We start from the raw sequence: 25,476 nt of genomic DNA, 5'->3' as shown, positions 1-25,476 counted from the left end.
TTTCCCAAGTGTCTCTGAATTGGGCCCATACAGATGCAAAGGCTCCCCTTTCCTGCAGCCTCTGCCTCCATTTCGCCCAGTTGCAAAAGTTATAGGAGTCAGAGGTCGCCAAGAAAGGTTGCCAGGGCCCAAACCCCTAGTCCTCCTTCTTTCACTTTCTTATATCCCATTGCTTGGGCAAGAGGGAAGAAGGCAGTGCCCCACAAGAAAACAAAAACCTGATGGGTAACCTTGTCCACCACCTTTTTTCGGCGGGGGATAGAGCGCCGCCAAGTTGGACGCCATTGGAACGCAATACACGTTGATGTAACGCGCCCTCTGATACAGGTTCAAGTTCCATTTTTTCCACCTCTTCAGTTTTTCCTGTCCTTCACCGCAGGTTCAGAATGCACCTGAGTGAGTCAAATCTGTGGGTTCAGATTTGTGGATATGAAGGGCTCACCTGTATGCAAGTTATTATTAACAGTATTTATATACCGCTTTTCAACAAAAAGTTCACAAAGCAGTTTACAGAGAAAAATCAAATAACTAATGGCTCAAATAACATGTTTGCATATTCAGGCAGATGTTTGACAGAGTAGAGAAACTGACCAGAATTGTAGCAATAAGCCAAACTACCAGCACATCTGTTAGTAAAGAGAAGAAACTTTATCCCATCCCCCCACCCCGGTTATTTCCATTACCAGTAGCTCGTTAATGTCTAACACTGACAGCCCTTGTCTGCTTAGATGTAAGTCCCAATATGTTCAATGGGACCTATTCACAAGTAAGTGTGTAATCCTGCAGTGTACAATACTTCCAAAATGCCCAGAGCAACAGGAAGTCTTCAGCCTGGTGCTTCCTCTCCCCTTCCTTTCTGTAAATTAAACTTTGTGTTGCTGATGTTTGTGTGCCAGTAGGTAGTCTGTGTAGGTGATGTGTGTGTAAATCACTCATTTGGGCTCTCGTTTTATCCATAGAGTTGATTGGTTTGGCAACAGTTCTCCTGCACTGTAGGTGAGGCTGAACTGTCCATGTACACATTCTCCTTTGGGGGAAGTAATGATTGATGCTTGTAGAAGAGCTGGTGAGAGAAGAGTTGTAGTTAGCAAAAACGTTGAAACGTAAAAACATACTTATTTACTATAAATGGTGGTCTAGCCCTTGTTTATAAAAATAAATCTTATGAAAGATGCACTTTTTTCTATTAGTCTGAGATGCAGATGTCTAGACTGATGAGCATTTTTTTCTTTTTCAATTAAAACCACTTGAAAACAGTCATTGCTTCAAGGTAAAGGAATCTAGAAATTGTGTGTGCAAAAATAAACATTCTGTTTTAACTTGATGAAGGAACCCATTATATCCGCAAGGGTCTTTGATTTATGAAACTGCTGTGATGGTGGTACAGTCTGAGATTTACAGAAAAATTTGTTTCTCTGAAATCAGCCCCCAAAATCCAGCATTGCATTTAGATATGATCCATTTGGGAAGAAAAATATCCACAAGTCAAAGGGTAATCAATACCTCTATTAAGACCACCTCAAATTCAAAAAAGTTGTATGCAGTAAATTTTTGAGTTCATCTTCACTTAGTTGCAAGGCATTGCCAGTGGTGCTATGGGGGGGGGGGGGGTTTGCTGTTAATCCCTTAAGGCAGCCAATACAAAATTTCAGGGTAAACTAGGATTCTAATTCCATCAGCAGTTTATGTATTCTGTTTGTTTTAAAATGTCATGCCCCAACTTTTTCAACAAATATTGGAGGTTGATTACATCCAAATTAAAAAAAAAAAGAAGCCTCTACTCATAAAACTATATTAAACTATTAGATCAACACAAATACAATTCTTCATATTAGGAAAAGTAGCAGCCCCAGGCTCCTGCCAGGCTGGCTTGGAGGTCTTACCAGATAGAAAGGTGAAATATAATTCTCTTTAAATAAATGTGCCTGTGATGCTTTAAAGGGGGCTTGCTGTTTCACACATGCAACAATTATCACTCAGTAACTGCAGTGACAAGTGAGAATTTATATGTGTGAAACAGTGCTGATCAAATAGGATAGAGCGCTGAATAGAGGCAGTGCACATGCAGTTGCAAGTCACTGAGCACTGAATAATCTAATGCAGTGTCTGTCTGGTTTGTGGTTGGATGGTGGTGGTGATTTATTTATCTATTTTTTAGATGAAAACTTTTAGTGGGGTTTACGGTGTATTCTCAATACTGTATTTCTACAACCAGCAACTCATGGAGTTGCTTAGATCAACGGTTCCCAAACTTCTTAGCATTAGGACCCACCTAAAAAAAAGTTTCATTTTCATGCCTCTGTGGCTATAATGGTTCTCCCTTCAAGTAGCAGGTTGTTTAACCCTTGATGCACATAGTCTAATCTGCCTTTTCAGTTTCACGACCAACCAAAAATCGGGTTGTGACTGATAGGTGGGCCACAGTCCCATGGTGGGCAGGAGGTCTGGTCTAGAGGGTAGAGCCTCCGACTGCCTGAAGATAACATCCACAAGGTCGCCAGTTCGAGGCCACCGGCACCGTGCGACCTTGAAGCAGCTGACAAGCTGAAGCCGAGCGATTCCATCTGCTCTGAACGTGGGAGAAGGAGGCCAGAATGTGAAACCAGATCAGAGTGAAACACCTGGACTGTTGTGGTTCTTGAAAGATAGAACCTTCTTTCAATTGTAAAAATCCCTACGGGGATTTAATCAGCCTGCCTATGTAAACCGCCTTGAATAAAGTCTTGAATAAAGACCAAGAAAGGCGGTATATAAATACCTGTTTATTATTATTATTATTATTATTATTATTATTATTATTATTATTATGGTTTGGGAACTACTTGCTTAGACTGTTGAGTTTTTTAAAACCCACACATTTTTGTACCTTTTTAAATGTATGTGTTTCATGTATTTTTGGTTTACCAAACCTGCCCCACTTGGGAGCTAGCCCAGTGAACATAGCATAGATGACATGGGCTAGGGCTTTTGGTAAACGTTCTGGTTTTGCTACCTGCCTGGTACAGCAGAAACACAGAAAAGGGCAAGTGTGCATCACTTAACAACCTTCTGCTTCACAATGGACCACATATACAATGATGGTCAAAGAGGCTTTTAATGAGGCAATCAGGTCTTCCATAGCCTGCAGCAGAGTGTCTCTTTACACAACAAAGAGGCTCTTAATGCAAAGGAGAGGTAATCTGTCTCCAGTAGCATGTGCAGCCAGTGAGTGTCTGGCAGGGAGTGTCTGTTTACACAACTAAGACAATATATTGGATTAAATGTTCACTTAATAACCTAATCACATAACAACGGGGATAGGATAATGTATTCCTGTCATTAAAAGACATATACCATGTGTTAAGCCACATTACATGAGCGTTCAGAAGTGTTTTGACTCTGGTGGGTCATGAGTTTCACAGAATGAGTTTAGACCTAAAATAAATCCATCAGCACTGTGGAAGCTGCCTTCCAAGCAGGACACAAGCAGTCTTGTTTTGTTTCATTTTGTGCTTGTAAATGCATCTGTACTTTGGTGAAGATCTGAGTATTCACGCTTGAGAAGAGAAGAATTTTTTCTTTCTATAGGAATTGAATTCCTTAATCCTTGTCAATACCAAGATTTATTATATCAATCCAGTATTGGGGTCAAATGAACCTCAAGAAAGTCATAAAAAATAAAACACCTGCGAGATTGTATTAGGCATGAGACCATTTGCAAGTAAAAAAAAATTCATACTTTATTTCTTTCCTCATTGCTAGTCAGAAGCAAAAGGAAATAGCCAACCATAGCCAGCGAGCCAACTAGCCTTTACAATGTGACTTGCAAAAGCATCTCAGTGATGGTTTTGCCATTCTTGTATGTTTTGTTTTATAGTTTTTAAAGTTTGTTGTAAATCATATTGAACACCTTCTGCTGGAGGGGAACAGCAGGATATACATTTTCATAAATGATTTCTTAGTTCTGTAAAAAAAAATTATGGCATCTAAAGATGACTTCTTGCCTGTCACTTAGCTAAATCTGCATTTGTATTGTTCTGGGCTGGTTGGTTACAAAGAGACTTGACAATAACATTCAAAGACCCATTTTGCAGAGATCTTTCTGTAAACAGAGAAAAAGGGTTCATCTAAAGGTCCTTGATTGAGAATTGCCATTAAGCATGGCCATCTGCTGAGGTGTGAAGTTGAGGATTTCTTGCAAAATTTGCAACTGTAATAGGGGTAACTAGGAGGACCCCAGAAGCTGAATATTTCTCTTAGTATGAAGTCTGCAGATGGGGGAAAACAGATTCGCATCTCAGTGTTCGCATCTGAGGTTTGCATCTCAGTGTTCCTATAAAGAATGGTGCTGGTACTGGCAGCCGTACTGTGATCAAACCCCAATCTGGGGAAATTCGGAGCTTATAATGTGAATCACAGTTTGTAGGTGTGACATTGTCTGGATTCACAGACATTGTCATTTTAGAAAGGCTGGGCTGTTCATTACATAGAATAGGCTGTTTTGTTGATAAGGGTTGAATGTCAACAGGTGTGGCTTTTTATGGTGACAGCTTTAATAGGAGCCATATCCAGACCGACATATTTGCTGTGCAGGCTTACCCTCAGCTTTTAAATTGCCAGACAATTCTTAGGTCAAATCTTATAAAACATTGGGTTACTTGCTGAGAAGTCTTGATGTTGCTCTGTGCGGATCCTGATGTGTTCACTGGATCACTTCAGAAAGTTATGATGGAGAGAATGCTTGCACAGTAAAGCTCCAGTAGACCGGTATCACTCCAGACCTTTCGGGTGGTTCCTTAGAACGTCATTGTTGAGCTAGGCACGACTGTGCTTGTGCAGGACAGGTGCTTGACAATATTTTCATTCCTAAGCATTAAGAGTGCTAGACTATCGCAGAAAAACGTAAGTGATTCAGAACTTAATAAAGAGGGGGAGTAGGGTTGCCCACACAATTCATATTGGGGAGATGATAAGAAGCAAACTAAATGGTTAAGGGCACAATCCTGAAGTACCCTTGGGCTGACCCAAGTCCCTTATGCCACCGTCAAGCACTTTTGCGCCACTCTGAGGGGAGATAGGTCAGCGCACAGACGTGCATTGACCTTCTTGTGCCAACGCAAACTCCGGGTCTGGCGAGTATGTGTTGGCCAAACATGGCCGGCACAGGGGTCAGGGGGCGTGGAGAGGGTGGGAAGGAGGCAGGAAGGAGGCATTTTGGGATGGGGAGGACGGGCAGCAGGCAAGCGGGAAGCGGGGCCAGAATCCTGCAGTTCCCGGGCAGTCCTGGACAGTTTTGGGCTGTTCGGATTTTCGCCACCTCAACAGGTGGTACAGATCCAAGTAGCCTCATTGGGGCTGCTGTGACTGTCCCCTTGCCTTGGGCCAGGCATCAGACAGCCCACCAGCCTGCCTGTTCCAGGTAGAACTGGGCTGCCCACTTTATTATGCTTCTTTGCCACCATCCTGCCTAAAAGTACCCCCAAGATGACTTACACAAGATGTTAATATAAACTACAATGTAAATGATCTGCATGTTTGCAGAAATCACATATATATGGTACTGCAGATTTGCCCTATAACTTTTTCAGGTTTATGCTGTGAGAAAATGAAATCATAGTATCTACTGTTTGTTGACTCTGAAAGCAGTGATAAATTCAGGGCAGCTGAATTTACAATTACGGTTTTCCGTAATTTACATTTACATGTATTTTACATGTAAAATTTACATTTACTGAATTTACATTTACGGTTTTCTGTGGAGGCAAGAACATGACAGTCTTGCAATGTGTTGGTTTTTACAATTTTTTTCTATTTAAAATATAGTGCCTTTGTTCTTTTTGTTTGTTTGTTTTTAAAGTGTTTGGGATTACAACAAAGTATTCTAATTTGTACCAATTATATCATTAACTATAAAATGACAATACAGTTGCATTTAAGTCCAATTTAAAATTACTGCAGCAAAGAGAACAAAAATGTTCAACCTTGTCCCAAATCACAACACCACCATAGAGCCTGGATCTAAGCCCCCCAGTCAGGAGACCCTGGAGCCAGGGACTTCAAAATGAGAAGGCAAAATTCAGTGCTGAACCACAGCCTGAGCTTTTCAAGGAACCCTCCTCAGCAAGACTCTGAGTCTACACACCTCAGCACCAGAAATGGACCAGCAGAAGTATAATGGAGACTCTGGGCCAGCAGACATTTTCTTTAGAACCTCTCTGCTCCCTAGGCAGAAAGGTGGAGTCTGAGGGCTAATTTGGCCTGGAGGGCATATAAGATCTGGCCCATGTCTCCAGCGCAAGTTGAGTACACAGAACTCTCCAGGGTCGAATCAGCGGACAGATCAAGACAATATAGCTCCATCCATGTTAAATCTCAAGAGGCAAGAGTATTAATTCCTTTCACTACTTTCTGGAATCTGTCTGATAGGTAAGAGCAGAACCACTGCAAAGCAGTACCTTCAATCTGTGTCCATTCATGTGGTTAATAGATCCAGGTCTGCTCACCCCAGGTCTTGATGTAGATTTTTATCCTGATAACGCACCAGGCCATCAAAGAAATAACTAACTGAATGATGATGATTCAGGTGATTACACTTGCTTTAGTAAGATAGAGATCAGTTTTGTTTAAAGCTACCATTAGTATTTCCTGGTATTGTGTGTGTTGCACTACAGGAAGGCAAAGCAAGGAGGTTTGAATTTTATTAACTACTAGGACAGTGTTTCTCAAACTGTGAGTTGGGACCCACTAGCCAATTTCAGGTGGGTCACTATTCATTTCAATATTTTACTTTTAATATATTATTTTTATTTTTAATATACTTGATACCATGGTATGTGACTGCATTTGGGGAAATGTTACAAACCTGTACATTTAACAAGCTACTATGTATATTCTTTTAACAATGATAGTAACTGGGACTTACTCCTGGGTAAGTGTGGGTAGGATTGCAGCCTAGGATTGTCAAAAATGTTCCTGCTTGATGATGTCACTTTTGGTCATGGCATCACTTCCAGTGGGTCCTGACAGATTCTCATTCTAAAAAGTGGGTCCCGGTGCTAAATGTGAGAGAACCACCATACTGGGATATATAATCCAGCCTCTCCACTTTACAATTGATTTTCTAAATTCTGTTAATACTATAATTTCACCCCTTCTCTATCAACTTTGGCTTGTTAGAAGTTGTGATGTACTAAAGTATTTGTTGAATTGATTATTAACTCTTCACAGTTTTAATTAGACATCTGAACTTGAATCACTTTTAACAAAAGAATGCAACACTGAAAATCTTAGCCATGATTGGTTGTCTTCCTTTCACCTCCTGCCGCACATGGGATGAACTGGTATGGGATGAATTAATATAAAATGGGAAATCTAAAGAATTTTTCAGTCACTGATTTCAAGGTGACCCCCGAACGTATTGAGTGAGAAGAATTTTAAGAATCTGAATTCAGTAACATGTCAAAGTTGAGAATTAAAGGTATGATGATAACACCTTTTAAATCCCATTGATTTTGATGTGACTGAATTAAGATCTTAACTTTCCTGTTTGAAATATGTGGGACTTGCATTTTCTTAATGTTGGGTGGATCATGTGAGAACACACACACACAGAGAGAGAGAGAGAGAGAGAGAGAGAGAGAGAGAGAGAGAGAGAGAGAGGCAGCTTTAAAATGTAACAGCCAAAGTGATGGCTAAGGAGACAAGTTGGGAGACTGAAGATTCTGTGTCAGAGGGGCTGGGGGAAACCGGGCTTTGGGTCACTTTCTTCTGATGGAGTATTTGACTAGACAACAGCTGGTAACTACTATAGCATGGCTGCACAGTGGATGGGAAAACCTGTCTCTATGGTAACAGGGAAAGCATTGGATGTGCCTCAATCTGTGGAATAGGTGGTAAAGACATCTGGTCAGTGTAGATAAATCTCAGGGGAAATTGGCTCATTTTATCTGATAGTAACTACAGAAACATTTGTCTCGCTTATTGGGAGTGTGATGATGAACACAGGAGATATACTACAGCAGCAGGTCTGAGAGTTCAGACTGACCTTATTTTATGGAGGCTGTTGTTTCTAGGTGAGGTTTTAGGCAATGTCTTCCTTAAATGATCTTGATGCTAGTGCATTCTTTGACCATTAAAAACATGTTTTGAAATGGTAGTTCTGTGTCTCATTATTATAAAAGTAGGAAGCTTGCTTCTGAAGAGTTTTAAAGACTATTGTTGAACAATTTCCCAAAGACTTTCAAAGAGCTTAGAGCCCAATCCTATGCATGTCTACTCAGAAGTAAGTCTCATTAGAGTCAATGGGGCTTACTCCCATGAAATTGTGGATAGGATAGGGCTGTAACTGTGCTGCTTTAAAATTTATGTCAATGGAACATGTGAGTTTATTTTAAAAAGAAATTGTTTAACACTGATGAACCTTTGATAATGGTTGCCTGCTGTAGCTGGAGACCAACACTGCAGCCCCCAAGAGCTCTATCTGTTAAGACCAAATCCTAACCAACTTTCCAGCACTGGCATAGTGGTGCCAATGGGACGTGTGCTGCATCCTGCAGTTGGGTGGTGCTCACAGAGGCCTCCTCAAAGTAGGGAATGTTTGTTTCCTTACCTCAGAGCTGCATTGTCCTTATGTCGGTGCTGGAAAGTGGGTCAGGATTGCGCCCTTAGTCACTCAAATGCATGTGAGAAGGAAGGTCTTTGTCCTTCCTTATTCCAATGCTTTTGTTTGTAAGAACAAACAAACTGTAGCATGCAGCTACAGCAAACATTCCAATGCACAAACTGTAGCATGCAGCTCTGAAATAATAAAGCATCATAATCCAGAAGAATATACAGCCAGTGTTCCTTATATTCAAATTCACTATCTGAATTTGCTTATCAGCGAGGGGCAGAATTGCCACCTACCTCTCGTTATCTGCCACTCTGTTCGTGCGCGAATACTCTATAGGTGTACTCAGGGTGGGAGGGCTTGGTGGAGCTACGAACAGGCAGGCAGACTGGAGCAAGAGAGGTTGCAGGAGGAGAGACAGTAGCCTACTTGCAAACAGTACGGGTGCCATGCAGGGAGAAGAAGAAGAAGAGACACCTATAAAATATACAGCTGATGGGGAGGGGGTTGTGGCAATCACGTCCAGCCAATTATACTCTTTGTTTTTTACAAAGTTGTCTGGATTGGGTCAATTTTCCACATCAAATGGGCATTGGTTTTGGTCTGTCGGGAATCATCGGACATATTTGTGTCCACTTCCAAACTTGTCCCATCTTCTTGGGAACCATCATGGGAACTCCAGTTGAACCTTCACAAGCCTGGTGATGACAGGCCTCTTGAAGGCTGCTTGAGGGCTGCTCTGGGGCTGGGGCAAGCCAAGAAAAGGAACCAAGAGACAGGTGGAGGAGGAAGAATGAAGGAACCCCCTTCCCTGTTGAATTCTGAGGCTTGTTATAGGGCCAGCAACCTTAAATGAGTTGATATCCATCATGGAAAAGGTGTTCATCAGATGTTCATGAGCTCTTGTTATCACCCAGCCCCTTAGACTTCAAGTTAAGTTCAGGTTCATAAAGTTCATAGAATGTATGGTGAAGAGGGTCTCTTAGAACCTAATCCTATTTTCCCCAGAGGCTCAATTATTCAGTACCCACTAATTTGGTATCTAGTAGGTTTTCCAGGAACCTGACCCTAGCGGATAATGAAAACTGACTGTATAAACAGCGTATAAAACACAATTTCCTCTTTTTCCTATCTTCAATTGTGAATTCTCAAGGAGCAAGGTTTCTACTGTTCCTCTAGTTCCTAAATGTTTCATCGTATTTGTTGTTTTAACAGTTAAATGAGTGCAAGTTGAGCAGGAACTTTCATTTGTTGCATTCATGTATAAATATAGACACCGAGTGTGAACTAAAGGTAAAAGGAACCTTGCATTTATTTACTTATTCTAATATTAGTCTGCTGCCAAAGCTACCACAGCCAATATTTATGTGGAAAACATCAATGCAGTGATGTTTCTTGCTAAAAATATACAAATATTTAAAGTTTTGCTACCTGAATAGTGCACATGTGTGCTCATTTCCCATCTCTAGAACAAGTCCACAATGTATTCACTATGAAAAAAGATGCATTATACCAGGTAATCTTTTATCTCTGTTCTTTGAGTTCTGCTTCACAAACTTTACTGCAATCTCATATTATGAATCCCTTATTTATATGCAACCCATTCCTGTTTCCAGAAGCACTATGTATTTCCTTCCATTTTTACTATTGTTCATTGTCTCCAGCTTACCAGAATTTTGCAGCTTGTCGAATTATGACTAGCTTGTTCATTTATTTGCCAAGTTATTATTTGTTTGCTGTGTGCACAATAAGGACTATAACTTTCTAAGCCTCAAGAGCCATGCTGTATATAGGAATGTAATGTTGTTAGCATTAGGAATTTGACCTTTTCAGACTAGCAAAGTGGTGTCATGATAATGGAATGTGATGATGTAGCTTTGTGACCTCTGCTAGGCCAGAGGTTAAATGCACATCATAGTGTGGTATGTGCAACTGTGCTTCAGAAATAAGCACAAGATTTGTTTACCATTGTTAGATTCCGCATAAAGTAATTTGCTATTATTTTGTAAATTTCAAATCAAGCATTACCTGGCTGGTATAGTTTGTTGGTTGTAACAGTTGTATTTGTTTTCACTCAACTTTTGAAGTTTCTTGCATTATCAAGTTCTCTGGGTGGATGGCAAATGAACCGGGATGAGCCATGCACATGTGCACTCCCCCATTCATCCCTTCAGAAGACAAGCTGCTGTTCACTTAGTGAATTTTTCTCCCCTTGCTGCCTCTAACATTCTGCACTCTTAACACTTAAATCATTTGCTGACTCAACTTCACATCCAGGCCAGTGAATAGATTGGAAAACCCTCACAGTGATCTGATGCCAGGGGAAAAGGCTGAGTCTGGCAGCTCCAAAAGCAAATTTGACTTCCTGGATCCCTCATTTGCAAAGGAGCCTTCTCACTTTTGCCTCAAGTTCAGATTCTGTCATGGAAATGTTATAGTGTCCATGATATACAACTCTCTGTCAGTCCCTCTAGTCCTCCCCGCTGCATCTAACCTTCTTGTCTTGCTTTGTTAGACTTGTCTTTCACTTTCCAACTCTACTAATCTCTCCCATCTAGGAGCATTATAGGATCCCCATCTGCACCTCCCTTTCCTCATTCCATGCCCATAAACTAATTAAAATAGCTCCAAAGCTTCTAAACATTTCATTTTAAAAATGCTGATTACATATATACTGTATCCTGCTCTTAAGTGAAGATCACAGTTGTCTCCCATCCAGTTGACTGAGCAGTTTCACACTTGCATAAGTTCAATAAAGCTACAAGGACTGTGGTTCTCTGACTGTTATTAACTAGACCTCAAAATCTCCTAAGTGATTCAACTTTTGACATCACCCAGTAACTTAGTGCCTAATCTTCATTCGGACCTTAGCATCCCTTAGCAGTACAGAAGGAGATCTAGTGATTATCACAGACAATGGAGAAAATGATACTGATGGAGACTGCGGATCATGGCGTATTCCTGTGCAAGAATACAGTATGTGATTGTGCTATTTAACAATAATCTGAGACTTCTCCTATCTTAGAACTTTAAAAAAGTTAAAATTTTGGAAAATGAGCAAGAAATGTACGCTTAAGAACACAACATCATTCAATGGACTTCTGTCTAACACAGTGGTTCTTACACATTTATCACCGGGACCCACTTTTTAGAATGAGAGTCTGTAAGGACCCACTAGAAGTGATGTCATGACTGGGACTGACATCAACAAGCAGGAACATTTTTGACAATCCTAGGCTGCAATCCTACCCACACATACCCAGGAGTAAGTCCCATTTACTGTCATTGTTTAAAGAATATACATAGTAGCTTGTTAAAAGTACGTGTTGTAACATTTTCCCAAATGCAATCACATACCATGGTAGCATCAAGTCTAATATATTAAAAATAAAATATTGAAATGAATGGGGATCCACCTGAAATTGACTTGTGACACACCTAGTGGGTCCCGATCCACAGTTTGAGGAACACTGGTCTAACATATTAACTGTACATCTAGAGCAGGGGTGTCCAAACTTTTTGGCAGGGGGGCCCACATCATCTCTCTGACACTGTGACGGTGACCGGGGAAAAAAGGAATTAATTTCTATTTCAAATTTGAATTTACATAGATTTACATAAATGAATATATTAGAGATGAAACTTATGTGAGTGAATGGAGGTCTTGTAATATCTCAAGGCCTATAAAAGGCCTTGCACAAAGCAAGGCCGGCCTTTCCTTCACTGCCACTGCTGCATCCCACACGTGAAGCAGCAAGCAGTGGAGGGAGCCCTCATCCCACAGTTAATGCATGAGGTCGAACAGTCACCCTCACGCACAGGCTCCAGCAAGTCTCTGGAGGGTCAGAAGCTCATTGGATACTGGGGGCTCCCCACGGGCCAGATTGGGAGTCCCCGAGGGCCGCAAGTAGCCCTTGGGCCAGGGTTTGGGCACCCCTGACCTAGCAGGAAGAAGAGGAGGAGGAGAAGATTGTACAGAAGAGGGAATTTCAGCAGGTGCAGCTTGTCTTCTCACAGATGACAAGCTGTACCTGCTGAAATTTTCTCTCCTACACAATTGTTAAAGGTCCTGGATCCCTAAAGTTGAAAGTTTGCCCACCCCTGATCTAGAAACATTTTGAGTTGTGCATCTGGAAATAAACATGCTATAGCAAGACTGAACTTCCGTTTCATGTATCATGTTGAATCCAGTTGTCTACATTTAATGACACGTCCTTACTATGTCTACTTTACTTTACAGTTTAGTTATTTATGTCTATTTTACTGTTAAAGATATGCCCCTTATTTTCTGCGCTTAAGATGATAAATGGAAAAAGCCTCTTTGGGAGCATCTAATTCATCTTTACAAGTTTGCAGCCATCTTAAACAATGCCATTGAGATTACCTATACCTGTACAGTGTTTCTGAAATTATAATCCAAATTTAACTTTAAAGACAAACCTGATGTACTCTTGGTGCTCACTAAGAAAACCAGGAGAAGATGATGAGAATTCCAGAGAGAGAGGGAGAGATTAAATAGCTATGAATAGCTGGTTTGTCCTTTATTTGAATTAGAGAATGTGATCATGAATTAGGGGAGTTCCACTGAACTAGCATCCTAGTTTGCCAACTCTGAATTCTGCAAAGACCTGCCTCTGTTGCACCATTTATTTATGTTGGAGCCAAGATGGTTGGAAACAGGAATCTAGCTAAAAATATATGTCTTTTTCTATAACGGTAGCTTGGTTAATATGGTATGCAGCTTCAGAGAGATCTGGCATCAATCTTTACTTTGCACATGTAAGTGTAGTTTAGCTGTTTGAAAGATCATGAAAGCTCCAGGGAATTGTTCATTTTGTGTTTGGTCAGGAATAAACTACCCTCTCTTCTCAGATAATGTCTGTGTGATCACACACAAATTATAGACCATCCTTCTTGTCTTAGACTGGGAATGTTGAGTGCACTAGTTGCAGAGCTCAGCCTTGGGGGCATGTGATGGTTGTATGTAAGGAGAGGAGGAGATACTTCCTCCTTCAGTTCAGAAATCTTCCTAACTACTTGCCCTTTGAAAAGGTTAGAAATAAGAACCTCTCACAGCTTAGTGAGAGTCCTAAAAGGAGAGGAAAGTTACTCTAGGAAGACCATGTTGAAAGATTGACACGGAATTAATCCTCTTTTTTCCCCCCTCTCTTCTTATGAGTCTTTGGCTGCAATTGTAACCACACTTTCCTGAAAGTAAGCCCCTTTGAACAAAACAGGACATACTTCTGAGTGGACCTGGTTAGGATTGTGCCCTATATCTGCTTACAAATGTAGCCAGTTTGACATAAGGAAGGTAGGAAGAAATCAATTCCATAAACCAGAAGTAGGAGGGTAGAAGCTTGAAATGCCTATGCATCTCTCTCTCTCTCTCTCTCTCTCTCTCTCTCTCTCTCTCTCTTTGTGCACGTGCATGAATGCGAGTGAGAGCACATGTGAATGCATACACCAAAAAGAAGCCAGTGGTCCACAAAGGATTTCACACAAACATAAAAGAAGCAATCTATAAAACCTGTTCATGTGAGCAAATTGTGTAGACTGTGCTTGGGGTTGGGAAGCAGGACTGCGGCATTAAGTCTGGGAACAGATCCTCGTGGATACTGAGGTCCAACCTGTATATTAGTATTAGATGCACTTGGCCACCTGACCTGCTCTGTATCCAGCGCAGGGTTGCAGGTGGCTGCTGCACAACTTGGAATAAGGGGATTATCCCTTACTCAGAACAATGCCCCAGCCTCCTCAATGGGGTTGCTCAGATCTGCACCAGCTAAACTGCTGGTGCAGAGCTGAGCAACCTGGTATAACACTGGGTTGGTGGGAGAGGGGGGATTCAGTCGAAGTGCTAGAGACCAATCCCACCCCTTGGTCCCAGGCCTAGTCCAACAACTGCCCCCTCTGACCCCACCCAAAAATGCCCTCTTCCACCTTCCCCAACCCTCCTTGCCAGCATCCTCAGGTTGGTGCAAACTTACTTCGTCCTGTCACGGCAGAGGCTAGATTGACCTCCCCAGACCGTTGCACTTCCTTTCTCCCCCCCCCCCCCCCCGTCACTGCAGACCTACCAGGAGGTGCAGACATGCCTTAGGGCATGTTTGTGACACTCCCAGGCCAGCACAAAGGCCCAAGGCCAAGATAGGATTTCACTCTGTGGCTAAATGGAAATTGCACTTGAAGAAATACAGGTATAATTAAGGAACATTCCCCCCCTCCAAAATATTTGTAATCCCACTGTTCTAGTGATGCCCCTATGGGTTAATTTGCACCACAAATTGAGAGGTCCACCATTATCTAAAAAGGGGTACTATTTTTCTAGTATGTCTGAATCTTGCTTACCATGTACCTCTTGGTGTAGAAATGACTTAAGCTGCATTTTTCAACTTAGTATATTATGAATGGAAATTTTTTTTTATAGTTTGGCTAACTTTTAGAGGCAACATTAAAATGCTGACTAAATAAGTTGTACACCCTCAGACTTAGAGTTAGAGAGGATTTTTAAAAAAAAATTTATTACCAGTAACTGCAGCATATGTTTTTTCTGTAAGGTGTATTAAGTGCCCATGGACTACAGCTTTAGTGTGTAACTGTTATTGCAGCTGTGTGGCGGAGCATGGTGTGTATTCCCTGGAGCAGGTTTGGGATAGAACTCAAATATGTTGAGGCAAAAGCAGGTTGTGTTTATGTAAATGTCAAGCAGAAATATGGTGCTTGAACTCTTATCACTGTGGAGTGTGACATCGAGAACAGCTTGGGGATTGTCCAGATGTGCTTGATTAACAATTATATGGTAGATTTATTTTTAGTTTCAAAATTGTAATGGCTTTAACCTAGTTGCCTTTTTAGTAGGTTTTTAAAAGTAACTGATTCTTACTTTGCTTTCTAATTTTATTGCAAATCGCTAAGCCTTGAAATAAAATTTGGTCCTTTTTGAAATGTACTTAACAGTCCATTACATTGGATTAGATTAACAGTTCATTACACATTGCAAGGAAGGAGCTTAGTTGGATAGCTTGGGTGCCAAGTTTAGTCTCCTAGTCCACCAGAGTTTAAATGGGAGGGGGCACAGTATGGAATTAATAATTTGGTGCTTCCTTTTCTCATGTGGAAAATTAGCTCTTCCTTCTTTCTTCTTTCCTATGGTGGAAATATATGCAGATAACAACCACCTGATTTCTTTATTCTTAGTGGTGAAAATGATACTTTTGGATAAGGTACTGAACTTGGGGGAAAACGGCAACAGATGATGATGATGATAGCAACTTTATTTTTACCCCGCCTTTCTCCCCGAAGGGACTCAAGGCGGCTTACAACAGGTTAAAACAGATTATAAACATTATTTTAAAACAGATAAAAGTGTATTAATACATATCATAAAAACAGCAGTCAGATAAAAAGTAGTCAGGTAAAAAGAGCATAGAGCAGCAAATCATAAAAGAATCAGGCCTGTAACCAAGTATTTTAAAAATATTAAAAGATGTTGAAAAGATGTTAAAAAGACCAAGAACTCAGAAGGCTTGTTTAAACAGAAGGGTCTTCAGGCCTCACCGAAAGTCTCAAGAGAGGGAGCCATTCTTAAGTCAAGGGGAAGGGAATTCCACAGCGTTGGTGCCACTACTGAGAAGGCCCTATTTCTTGCCGCCGCCCCACGCACCTCCCTAGGCGGCAGCACTTGTAAAAAGGCCTTCTCTGATGACCTAAGACGACAAGCTGGATTGTACGGGAGTAGGTGATCTCTAAGATACCCTGGCCCAGAGCTGTATAGGGCTTTAAAGGTCAAAACCAGCACCTTGAATTGGGCCTGGAAACGAATGGGCAGCCAATGCAGCCGCTGGAGAAGCGGACTGACAGAGTCAAACCGCCTACCTCCAGTAACTACACAGGCCACCACATTCTGCACTAGTTACAGTTTCCGAACTGTCTTCAAGGGCAGCCCCACATAGAGCGCATTACAATAATCTAACCTTGATGTCACCGTGGCATGGATCACCGTGGCCAGTTCTGCACGATCCAAGTACGGCTGCAGCTGGCGCACCAGCCGAAGCTGAGCAAAGGCCCCCCTAGCCACAGCTGCCACCTGGGAATCCAGGAGCAGCTGTGAGTCCACGTGGACCCCCAAGCTGCGGGCCTGCTCCTTCAGATGCACTTGAATGTGTTCCTACTTGGTAATGGTAGCTGATTAGACTGTCCAAAATCAGCCAAAGTTCATGGGAACAACTTCAGACTTGGATTTCCAAGTGTCCTGGTTGGTCAGTAGTTAGTTATAAAATTCCAAGAAATAACCACGATAAACCAGAAACATTGCATTATTAATTAAAAGCATCAGTTATCTCCCCTTGAGGACAAATTCTCTCAAGCAGCTGACAATTATGCATAATACAGCTACTTCTAACTTGATAAATGATAAAACTTCTTTGAGGAAAAACAGTTCCATTTAACCTATTCACCACTGTGATTGTCCTCATATTCCACTATCAAACCATTATCACATCCACTGATTTGTGTTCAGGTTATTTCGCCACATTGTATGTGAGTGAAAACCAACTGATTGAACAATGTCAATCAAGTATCTTGATATAAAATACAAGACTAAGGGCACAATCCTAACCAGGTCTACTCAGAAGTAAGTCCTATTGTGTTCAGTGGGACTTACTCCCAGGAAAGTGTGGTTAGGATTGTAGCCTAAGATGGAGAGAAGCTTATATAGCTCATGAGTGGACACTTCCCTGCAGTTTGGACCAACAGAATCCACTTTCTTAGACACCACCTTCCCTATGATGAGTTTCATACACACCAGCTTCAGACTGTTGAGGAATGACTTGAGTGCATGTTCTTCAGAAAAGTCATTTAAGTGGGGTACCTGTCTTTAGAACTTGATCACTTAAACTTGCCATTGCCTCTGATGAGCTTTGCTGTATTTGCATATACATCCTATAACTTCTGTGCAGTGCAATCCTAACTTGTGCTGGAAACAGGCAGGCCAGTTGACCTACACTGTATCCAGTGCAAGTTTTGGATGCTTAGTGGCTCAACCCGGGGCAAGAGGAATCACTTCCCCTTATCCCAGGGAGATCCACTGCAACCCCAATGGGGCTACTCAGATCTGTGCCACCTCCAGCCTAGAAAAGAGACGCCTGAAGGGGGACATGATTGAGACATACAAAATTATGCAGGGGATGGACAGAGTGGATAGGGAGATGCTCTTTACACTCTCACATAACACCAGAACCAGGGGACATCCACTAAAATTGAGTGTTGGGAGAGTTAGAACAGACAAAAAAAAATATTTCTTTACTCAGCATGTGGTTGGTCTGTGGAACTCTTTGCCACAGGATGTGGTGATGGCGACTGGCCTGGACACCTTTAAAAGGGGATTGGACAAGTTTCTGGAGGAAATATCCATTACGGGGTACAAGCCATGATGTGTATGTGCAACCTCCTGATTTCAGAAATGGGCTATGTCAGAATGCCAGATGCAAGGGAGGGCACCAGGATGAGGTCTCTTGTTATCTGGTGTGCTCCCTGGGGCATTTGGTGGGCTGCTGTGAGATACAGGAAGCTGGACTAGATGGGCCTTTGGCCTGATCCAGTGGGGCTGTTCTTATGTTCTCCAGAGGTAGCACAAATCCGAGCAGCCCGGGCCTGGTCCAGGGTGCTTGGGAACAGGGTTAGGATCCAGCATAACAGCCGGATCCTGGTCCCGCCTCCCGCCCACTGCCACCCTCCCCCTGCCCCAAAACGCCTCCTCACCACCTCCTCCCTGCCCACCCCACACCCTCCCAGACCCCTGCGTCGGCTGAGATCAGCCAATGCAAACTCATCATCCCCGGGGCCCACGATGGCTCAGTTCAGCTGGCGCATGTCCCTTGCACCAGCCTGCCTCCAGGGTGGCGTGAATGTGCTTTACAGTTAGGATTGTGTCCTTAGTGTAATATCACATTCTTTTGACTATGCATGGAAACCTCTTCTTGCTGTTTCAATGTCTGTTTACAGACAATGCAGACTTCTGACCACCCAGTCTATTGTTTCCCCAAGTATTCAGTACTTGTGAAGGTCTTTGAAAAATAAAATGTTTAAAAGACAAGAAATCTCCATTACTATCTGTGTTTGTGTATGAATGAAAGGAATAAAATTTAATAAATTTTATTAATTTAATATCAGACAGGACAAGAGTATGGTTTTATGAAGCATGCAGAACTGACTGGCTGGAGTGGTAGAAAAGATGTGAAGAGTCAACTTTTTGTAGAAAACTGGGAGAAAGGACATGAAAGATGGCATTAGGCAATACAGCAGCATGAGAATCTGTCTTGTACTGAGTCAGGCTCTTGGTCCACCTGGCTCAGGACTGATAGTGACTGTCAGCAATTCTTCAGGGGTTCCAGAAAGGAATTTTTTTCTCTGCCCTGGAGGACTCCCAGTCTGCAAACATACACTTTCAGAGAAGTGCTAGCCCTTCCAGAGCAAGTTGTAAATTGCAGCCTTCCAGATCAGGACCCCTGTTTGGTCCTGCTTTAATTTCGGTTTATTAGCCCTCAGCCAGACCCCAATCACTTCCAGGCAGCACTCTAGAACTCCTCTCTCTCTCTCTCTCTCTCTCTCTCTCTCTCTCTCTCTCTCTCTCTGTGTGTGTGTGTGTGTGTGTGTGTGTGTGTGTGTGTGTGTGTTAGAGAGAGCTGGGTTTCATCCGTGTTTTGATGGCACACAACTCCAGATGCCCAGATGACGCCCCCCCCCCAACAGTTTGATGCCCCCCAACAGTGTGGGGGGCAGAATAGATCACAAGTCGACGGCCTTGGTGCCAAAGACAGAATTAGAATAATGAAAAACAGTAGTTCCCAAACTTTTCCTTGGAAGTTGGTAACCTCCTAAATCTTTGGGAAGAGTAAATGTGAAACTCGAAGTGGGTTGCTATCACTATTTTTAGATATAATGTGATTTGGGGAGCCCAGCAGACATCCACAGGCTCCCTGCACCCCCCCCCCCCGGGAGGCAGATACTGCAAATAGTAAGTTATTTTTAGTTGCTTTATTAGCTCAGAACTAAGTATTGAGTCTGTAAGGTGACATCAGCCCAGTGATGGATTCTTTCCAGACTTCAGGAAAGCTTGCATTTAAATTGTGCATGGTTCCGTGATTTTGGTAGGTATTAAGATTTTGACGCTTCTTTCCATGTGATAAATACTTCTTAAAAAAATTGCTCCACACAAAACTGACCAATATATCAAAACAGAAGGCTCAGTATACTTTGTGTGCAAATTCCAACTGAATGTTGGCTATCCTACTAAAACATTTAAAAATATGACTGTACAGGCCTTTGCCAGTAATGACTGCATGTGAAATTTGTGAGACCGCAGGTGCACTATGAGTTTATCCTAGCAGGCAAAATGTCTCCAAAGGAAAACACATTAGCCCAGCACTCATCAGTAGGGTGACCCAAACCCTCTTATTTGGGATTTGGTTTTAATTCCTAGCCAAAGACAGAAATAAAAGCCCTATAGGTACAGTTTTCAAGGTGAGCCCAGGAGTGTTGATGCCTTGGGCTGCTTATTCTAATGTGTAATAAACACAGATTAGTAGAGATACCATGGTATTTGGCAGGTTGTGTATTTACCTTAGGAAATAAAGAGTAAGTGCGATACAGGCATTCATACAGTCTCCTATCCAGCTGTCATACTGCTGTTGCTTTTTATGTATTATTAGATAAGCCCTGTTGGTATGTTTTAGTTAGTGCTTGTAAACCCATTTCTTGCATGGTATGAGATAAGTCTCTTGCTGCTTTTTGAGCTGTAGCTCAAGCCCAATCCTATATATTTCCATACCATGCACAAATATTTTCTCTTACCTCCCCGTAAGCCTCCCAGTCACCAACTGGTCTCCTCAAACCTGCACCAGCTCTTGAGTTAGCACAGTTCCGAGACGTGAAAAGGGACGTGTTGGGAGGCTAGGAAGGCAGTAGTACTGGGTCCAAGTCACCTACTCTGGGTTCCATACCTACCACCTCCCCCTGTTCCGCCCTCACCACTTGGCCTTTTGCATATATTAGGCCACTCCTGATATATAGTCTTGTGATTTTGTAATAAAAATATATGGAAAGGACACCAAAGGCCTATTTTTATAGTTGTCCTGTGTGATGTGTGCGATGGCCCACTTGGAGGCAGGCTGTGCAGCATGGCCTTTCCCAGTTTGAAGAAACACTTGGCCAACAGACCGAGGCAAAGAGGCAAAGAAGGAAGGCCCACAGCCAGGGAGACAGACCAGGGACACACTACACTTGCTCCCAGTGTGGAAGGGATTGTCACTCCCGAATCGGCCTTTTCAGCCACACTAGACGCTGTGCCAGAACCACCATCCAGAGCGCAATACCATAGTCTTTCGAGACTGAAGGTTGCCAACAACACTGTGTGATGTGTAAGCAGTTATCCTCTATTATTATCCTTTGTGACTTCTCCCTATGCTAACTTTTCCATTCACATTTTCTGTTTCCTTTTTGCTTGCAGCTCTTATTTTACTATATAACATTGAGTTTTTTTGTATTTTAACATATTCAGTCTAGTCCAGTACCATATGAGGACGCAGCTGAACTGCTCTAGTTAACCCAATCAGAGGACATACACATAAATGGATGCAGTATGCAATCTGGCAGAAATTAGTTTTATTTTAAGTAATTCAACAAAGTCTCCAGGATCAGTGGTGTTTAGTGCCTATCTCATGCCCAATGATGTCACTAAATTCTAAGCTGTTGATCCTGATTTCTTCCTCATCACAAGAGTTGAAATGAAAATGTATTCTAACTGCCTCTGTAAATACATTCAGGTCTACATGGCTGAAACTTCAGCTTGCTAAGGAATGGTATATAGGGTATATTGAAGTAGTTCATGAGGACTTGTTTGTTTGCCTTTCTAATGACTGTCCCAACTTATTTTAAATGTAAATAGCATATCCTTTTGCATGTCTGCAACTTCTCTGGCAGCTGTGTCTAAATGTAATGACAAAAATCAATCAGTCTCCTCCTCCCCCACTAGATTACTTATTGGGCTTATACAAGGCAAGATATTAAAAACACTTTTGTCTGTCACCCAGCCACGGGCAGGGGAGGGGGAATTTGCCAGTTGCTAATGGATACCTGGCATTTTTGTGTATGACCATGAAGAACAGCTTGTGCACTTTAACCCCTGATGTTTCCTGAATAACATGGGTCTCATTTAGGTCAATAAGCCTTTATCAAAACGTCAGGAGTGAAAAATGTGTCTTGGTGTAAGCCCACTGGTCGTTCTCTCCAGTTGCAGGAGTCTATAGAACAATCAATGTTCTCTGAGCTTGTCTGCATGTCATGCAAAGAACTGGGTGACAGTAACCATTGACTACATGTCTGTTTTGTTGTCTTTAGGGCAGCCCACATTTGCATATTTGTCAGTGTTCTTGTTATCCAATGAACCATGGAGGGTCTTTAAAAACACACAACTCTCATGCAAATTTCACTCACACAAACTCCCCCCTAGCTCATTGCAAATCAGAAAGCACCACAACTTAGCCTTTTGTTTCTTTCTATTTTCCTACTCCTCTTACAAAATTAAACTCTAATTTGCATGCATGAAGTTTTTGTTCAATGTAAAGAGACACAAAACAAAAAACACCAAAACACAACACCCCCCTTCCTCTTCTTCTCACACTTTGCTTTTGGTTAATCACTCTGTCTGTAGGATGAAAATAGATGTTTTTCAGCTCATATATAGCATGAGTCTCTTATGACTACTGCTGAATTTTTAAAAGTGACCCAGCTAGCTTCTTGTGCTTGCTTATTAGCCATCTTCAACCATGGTTTGGGGGGAATGACAAGGTGGAGGGTTGTTTTTTTTTAAATTCATATAGAGATTATTAAAATGATACAGAAAAACTATAGGATATTCAAGCGTTACTAGAAACAGAAAAAGTGCGACTTAATATTTTTAATATAACAATCACTAACAAAGCTATTTAGACACATCACATTTTAATTAATTTTTCAAATAAATATGCTGAATAAACTGAATTTAATAAAGGCAAAAAGAACTGTTCTGTTATGTGCAAAACTCTTAGAGTATTCTCTTTGTCATCCATTGTAGTAAACTAAACTTGCACTTTCTCTATAAACCAAGATATAAAATAATAGTTTTCTGCTGTTCACAGATTGTATACTAAGGTTCAGATACCTTTCTGGTATAAGGACCATACTTAGGGCGCAATCCTAACCTGCGCTGGAACAGGCAAGCCAGGAGGCTTGCGCTGTATCCAGTGCAGGATTGTGACCAGGAGCTGTTCAGCCAGAGGTAAAGGGAAACTTTTCCCCTTACCCCTGGGTAAGAGCTGCTGGCCACAATCGGTCTCCTCGGACTTGCGCCACCTCTGGAGGTGGCACAAGTCTGAGGAGAGCGGAGCGGCTTGAAGCTGCTCTGTTCTCCCCGGGAAGGGGGGTTGGGAACTGGCATAACTGCCAGCATAACTGCCGAATCCCAGCCCCGCCTCCTGCTCCCCGTCCACCCCCAGGGACACCCATCGCCTACCCTCCTCCCGCCCAGGAACACCTCCCTCCCTCCTCCTCCCGGCCTCCCCCACGCCTACTTTTTCTGCTTGTTTCGGCGCAGGCAGGCTGACACAAGGGGAATCCGGTGCAGAGGCTTATGTCAGCTTGTGCAGGCCGGCGCTTCTCGGAGCGCTGACCTGGCTTCCCCTCGAGGAGACACAAACGTGCTGCCCCAGAGTGTCCTGGATGTGCCTTACAGCATGTTTGCAACACCCAGCTCAGCACTGGCCCTGTTTAAGTGGTTTGAGGCTATAGTTGCAAATAAGCCTACTTACTAAAAAGTACCATTGACTTTGGTGATATGTTCAGTAAGCTTGAGTAATATCAGGGTATAGCAAATGTGTTATTTTTATCACTTGCAGATAGTTCAATTTCACTATAATTAAAGGTGTTCGAAAACAGTGTTATTTATTTTACTCAGAAGAAAGCCTATTGTGTTTGGTAAGCTTAGGATTGAATCCTATCATACCAGAAACAAATATCTCTAGCTATAATAATTCTTAAACTTTATGTTACTCTCCGAATTTTCCCTTTCTGTAGAACTATATAGTACATTTTCTGTCTCACAGATTTCATGTTTCATTTTCTCCTAATGTCATCTGAAAACCATTAATCTGGCTCTGTATCTGTTTTCTTTAGGAAATTATATTGGTGTTGTTCTTTGGAACGGAATATGTGGTTCGATTGTGGTCTTCAGGATGTCGCAGTAAATATGTTGGCTTATGGGGAAGACTTCGTTTTGCTAGGAAGCCCATTTCAATCATTGGTGAGTACACATAGTTTTGAATGGTTGTCATTATGCAACAAGAATTTCTGTAATAGCCTCTATTAAGTTCAAGTAAGAGGATCTTATTATTTTGCATTATCTAAGCAGAGCTAATGTCAAGTTGTTCTGTGAGTAGATATCATGTGAGTAGTGGCCTTACAGAAGCATCATGTTGATGTATTATTATTATTATTATTATTATTATTAACAGTATTTATATACCGCTTTTCAACTAAAAGTTCACAAAGCAGTTTACAGAGAAAAATCAAGTAACTAAATGGCTCCCTGTCCCAAAAGGGCTCACAATCTAAAAAGATGCAAAAGAATACCAGCAGACAGCCACTAGAACAGACACTGCTGGGGTGAGGAGGGCAAGTTACTCTCCCCCTGCTAAATAAAGGAGCACCCACTTGAAAAAGTGCCTCTTACCCAATTAGCAGGGGTTAAATATATTTTGTGTATGTTTAGGGGGTAGTTTTGGATCAGGATGAATTTCAGTCCAGGCTGTTAGGCTTAAGCTCCCAGTCAGACTAGGACAAAGTTGTCTATACTATAACTGCATATCCATCTTGAGACCCTTATCTGTGTAGCTAGGAATAAGGAAGGCTTGGAAGCAAGGAGTTCTCCTATGAATGCTTCATACTTTCAGGTAGATCTGTTTTACAGTATCTTTAATTAGAAAAATTTCAGCAGAAGTAATTATCTTAGATCAGTGTTCTAATAGCCATCCATTATTTCAGACCTTTTTCTTCTTCGAACATGACATGGGGGCTTTAGTTCTTTAGGGCTAGGGCTTTAGTTCTGTCATCGTCATTGTCCCCAATTGGAAATGTCAAGAGATCCAGTACAGCTCCTGCATGCCTATCTACTTTTGCCCTTACTTAAAAAAAAAAAAAAAATGAAAGACTTATCCTGGGATGGTGGCAGGCCTTGCAGCTCATTCATCCTCCTTTAAATTCTCCTGCTGACATGTTTGTAGGGATAAATGACATACACTCTTTGCATGTCCAAAAACATTGGACATTGCCAAAAACATTTTCTGCCAAAAACATTTTCATTGCCAAAAACATTTTTTTCTTCAGTACACCGGGAACCTTAATATTCACTGATTTGACTCACTGCTGATACTGAGGTCCACTTTTAAATGCCTTGTAACAAGGGGAAAAAGGCACCAAAATCCAATTTCCTACCTTTGTACTATTAATCCACACTATTTCTAAGCTTATGGGGGGGGGGGGTTAAAGATAGCTTTAAAGACCCACTTCCAGGTTTCCTGCTGTTCCATTGTTACCCCATAATGCATTTGTATAGATGCTGTATAGACAATGGAGGACCAAGAAACCTGGAAGTGGGTCTTTAAAGCTATTTTACCACTGATTTGGTATCTAATGATTTTTTTAAATTCACTGGAAGTTCTGTAATGGAACCCCAGTGAATAATAAGGCATTATCTATAAACTACTACGTATACTTTGTTTTTTGAAATATGTGATAGAGCCACATATTACAAGCAAAATATGTGGAATAAAACCCAGACTTCCACTTCTAATGTA

General features: G+C 41.8%; 1 protein-coding gene across 2 annotated transcripts in view; it reads left to right on the top strand.

Annotated features, from left to right (window-relative positions):
- The window catches only part of KCNQ1 (potassium voltage-gated channel subfamily Q member 1), a 386,395-nt gene that overhangs the window by 74,532 nt on the left and 286,387 nt on the right, over positions 1-25,476 (top strand). For both annotated transcript variants that reach the window (XM_066609964.1, XM_066609959.1), the window contains exon 3: positions 23,798-23,924. In XM_066609964.1, coding sequence (XP_066466061.1) covers positions 23,798-23,924 — 127 coding nt within the window. The remainder of the gene's footprint in view (positions 1-23,797; positions 23,925-25,476) is intronic.

This window comes from Tiliqua scincoides, chromosome 1 (assembly GCF_035046505.1).
Source record: "Tiliqua scincoides isolate rTilSci1 chromosome 1, rTilSci1.hap2, whole genome shotgun sequence".
In the NCBI taxonomy this organism is placed as follows: Eukaryota; Metazoa; Chordata; class Lepidosauria; order Squamata; family Scincidae; genus Tiliqua; species Tiliqua scincoides.
The sequence above is the reverse complement of the archived record's forward strand: the minus strand, read 5'-3'. Positions and strand labels throughout refer to the sequence as shown.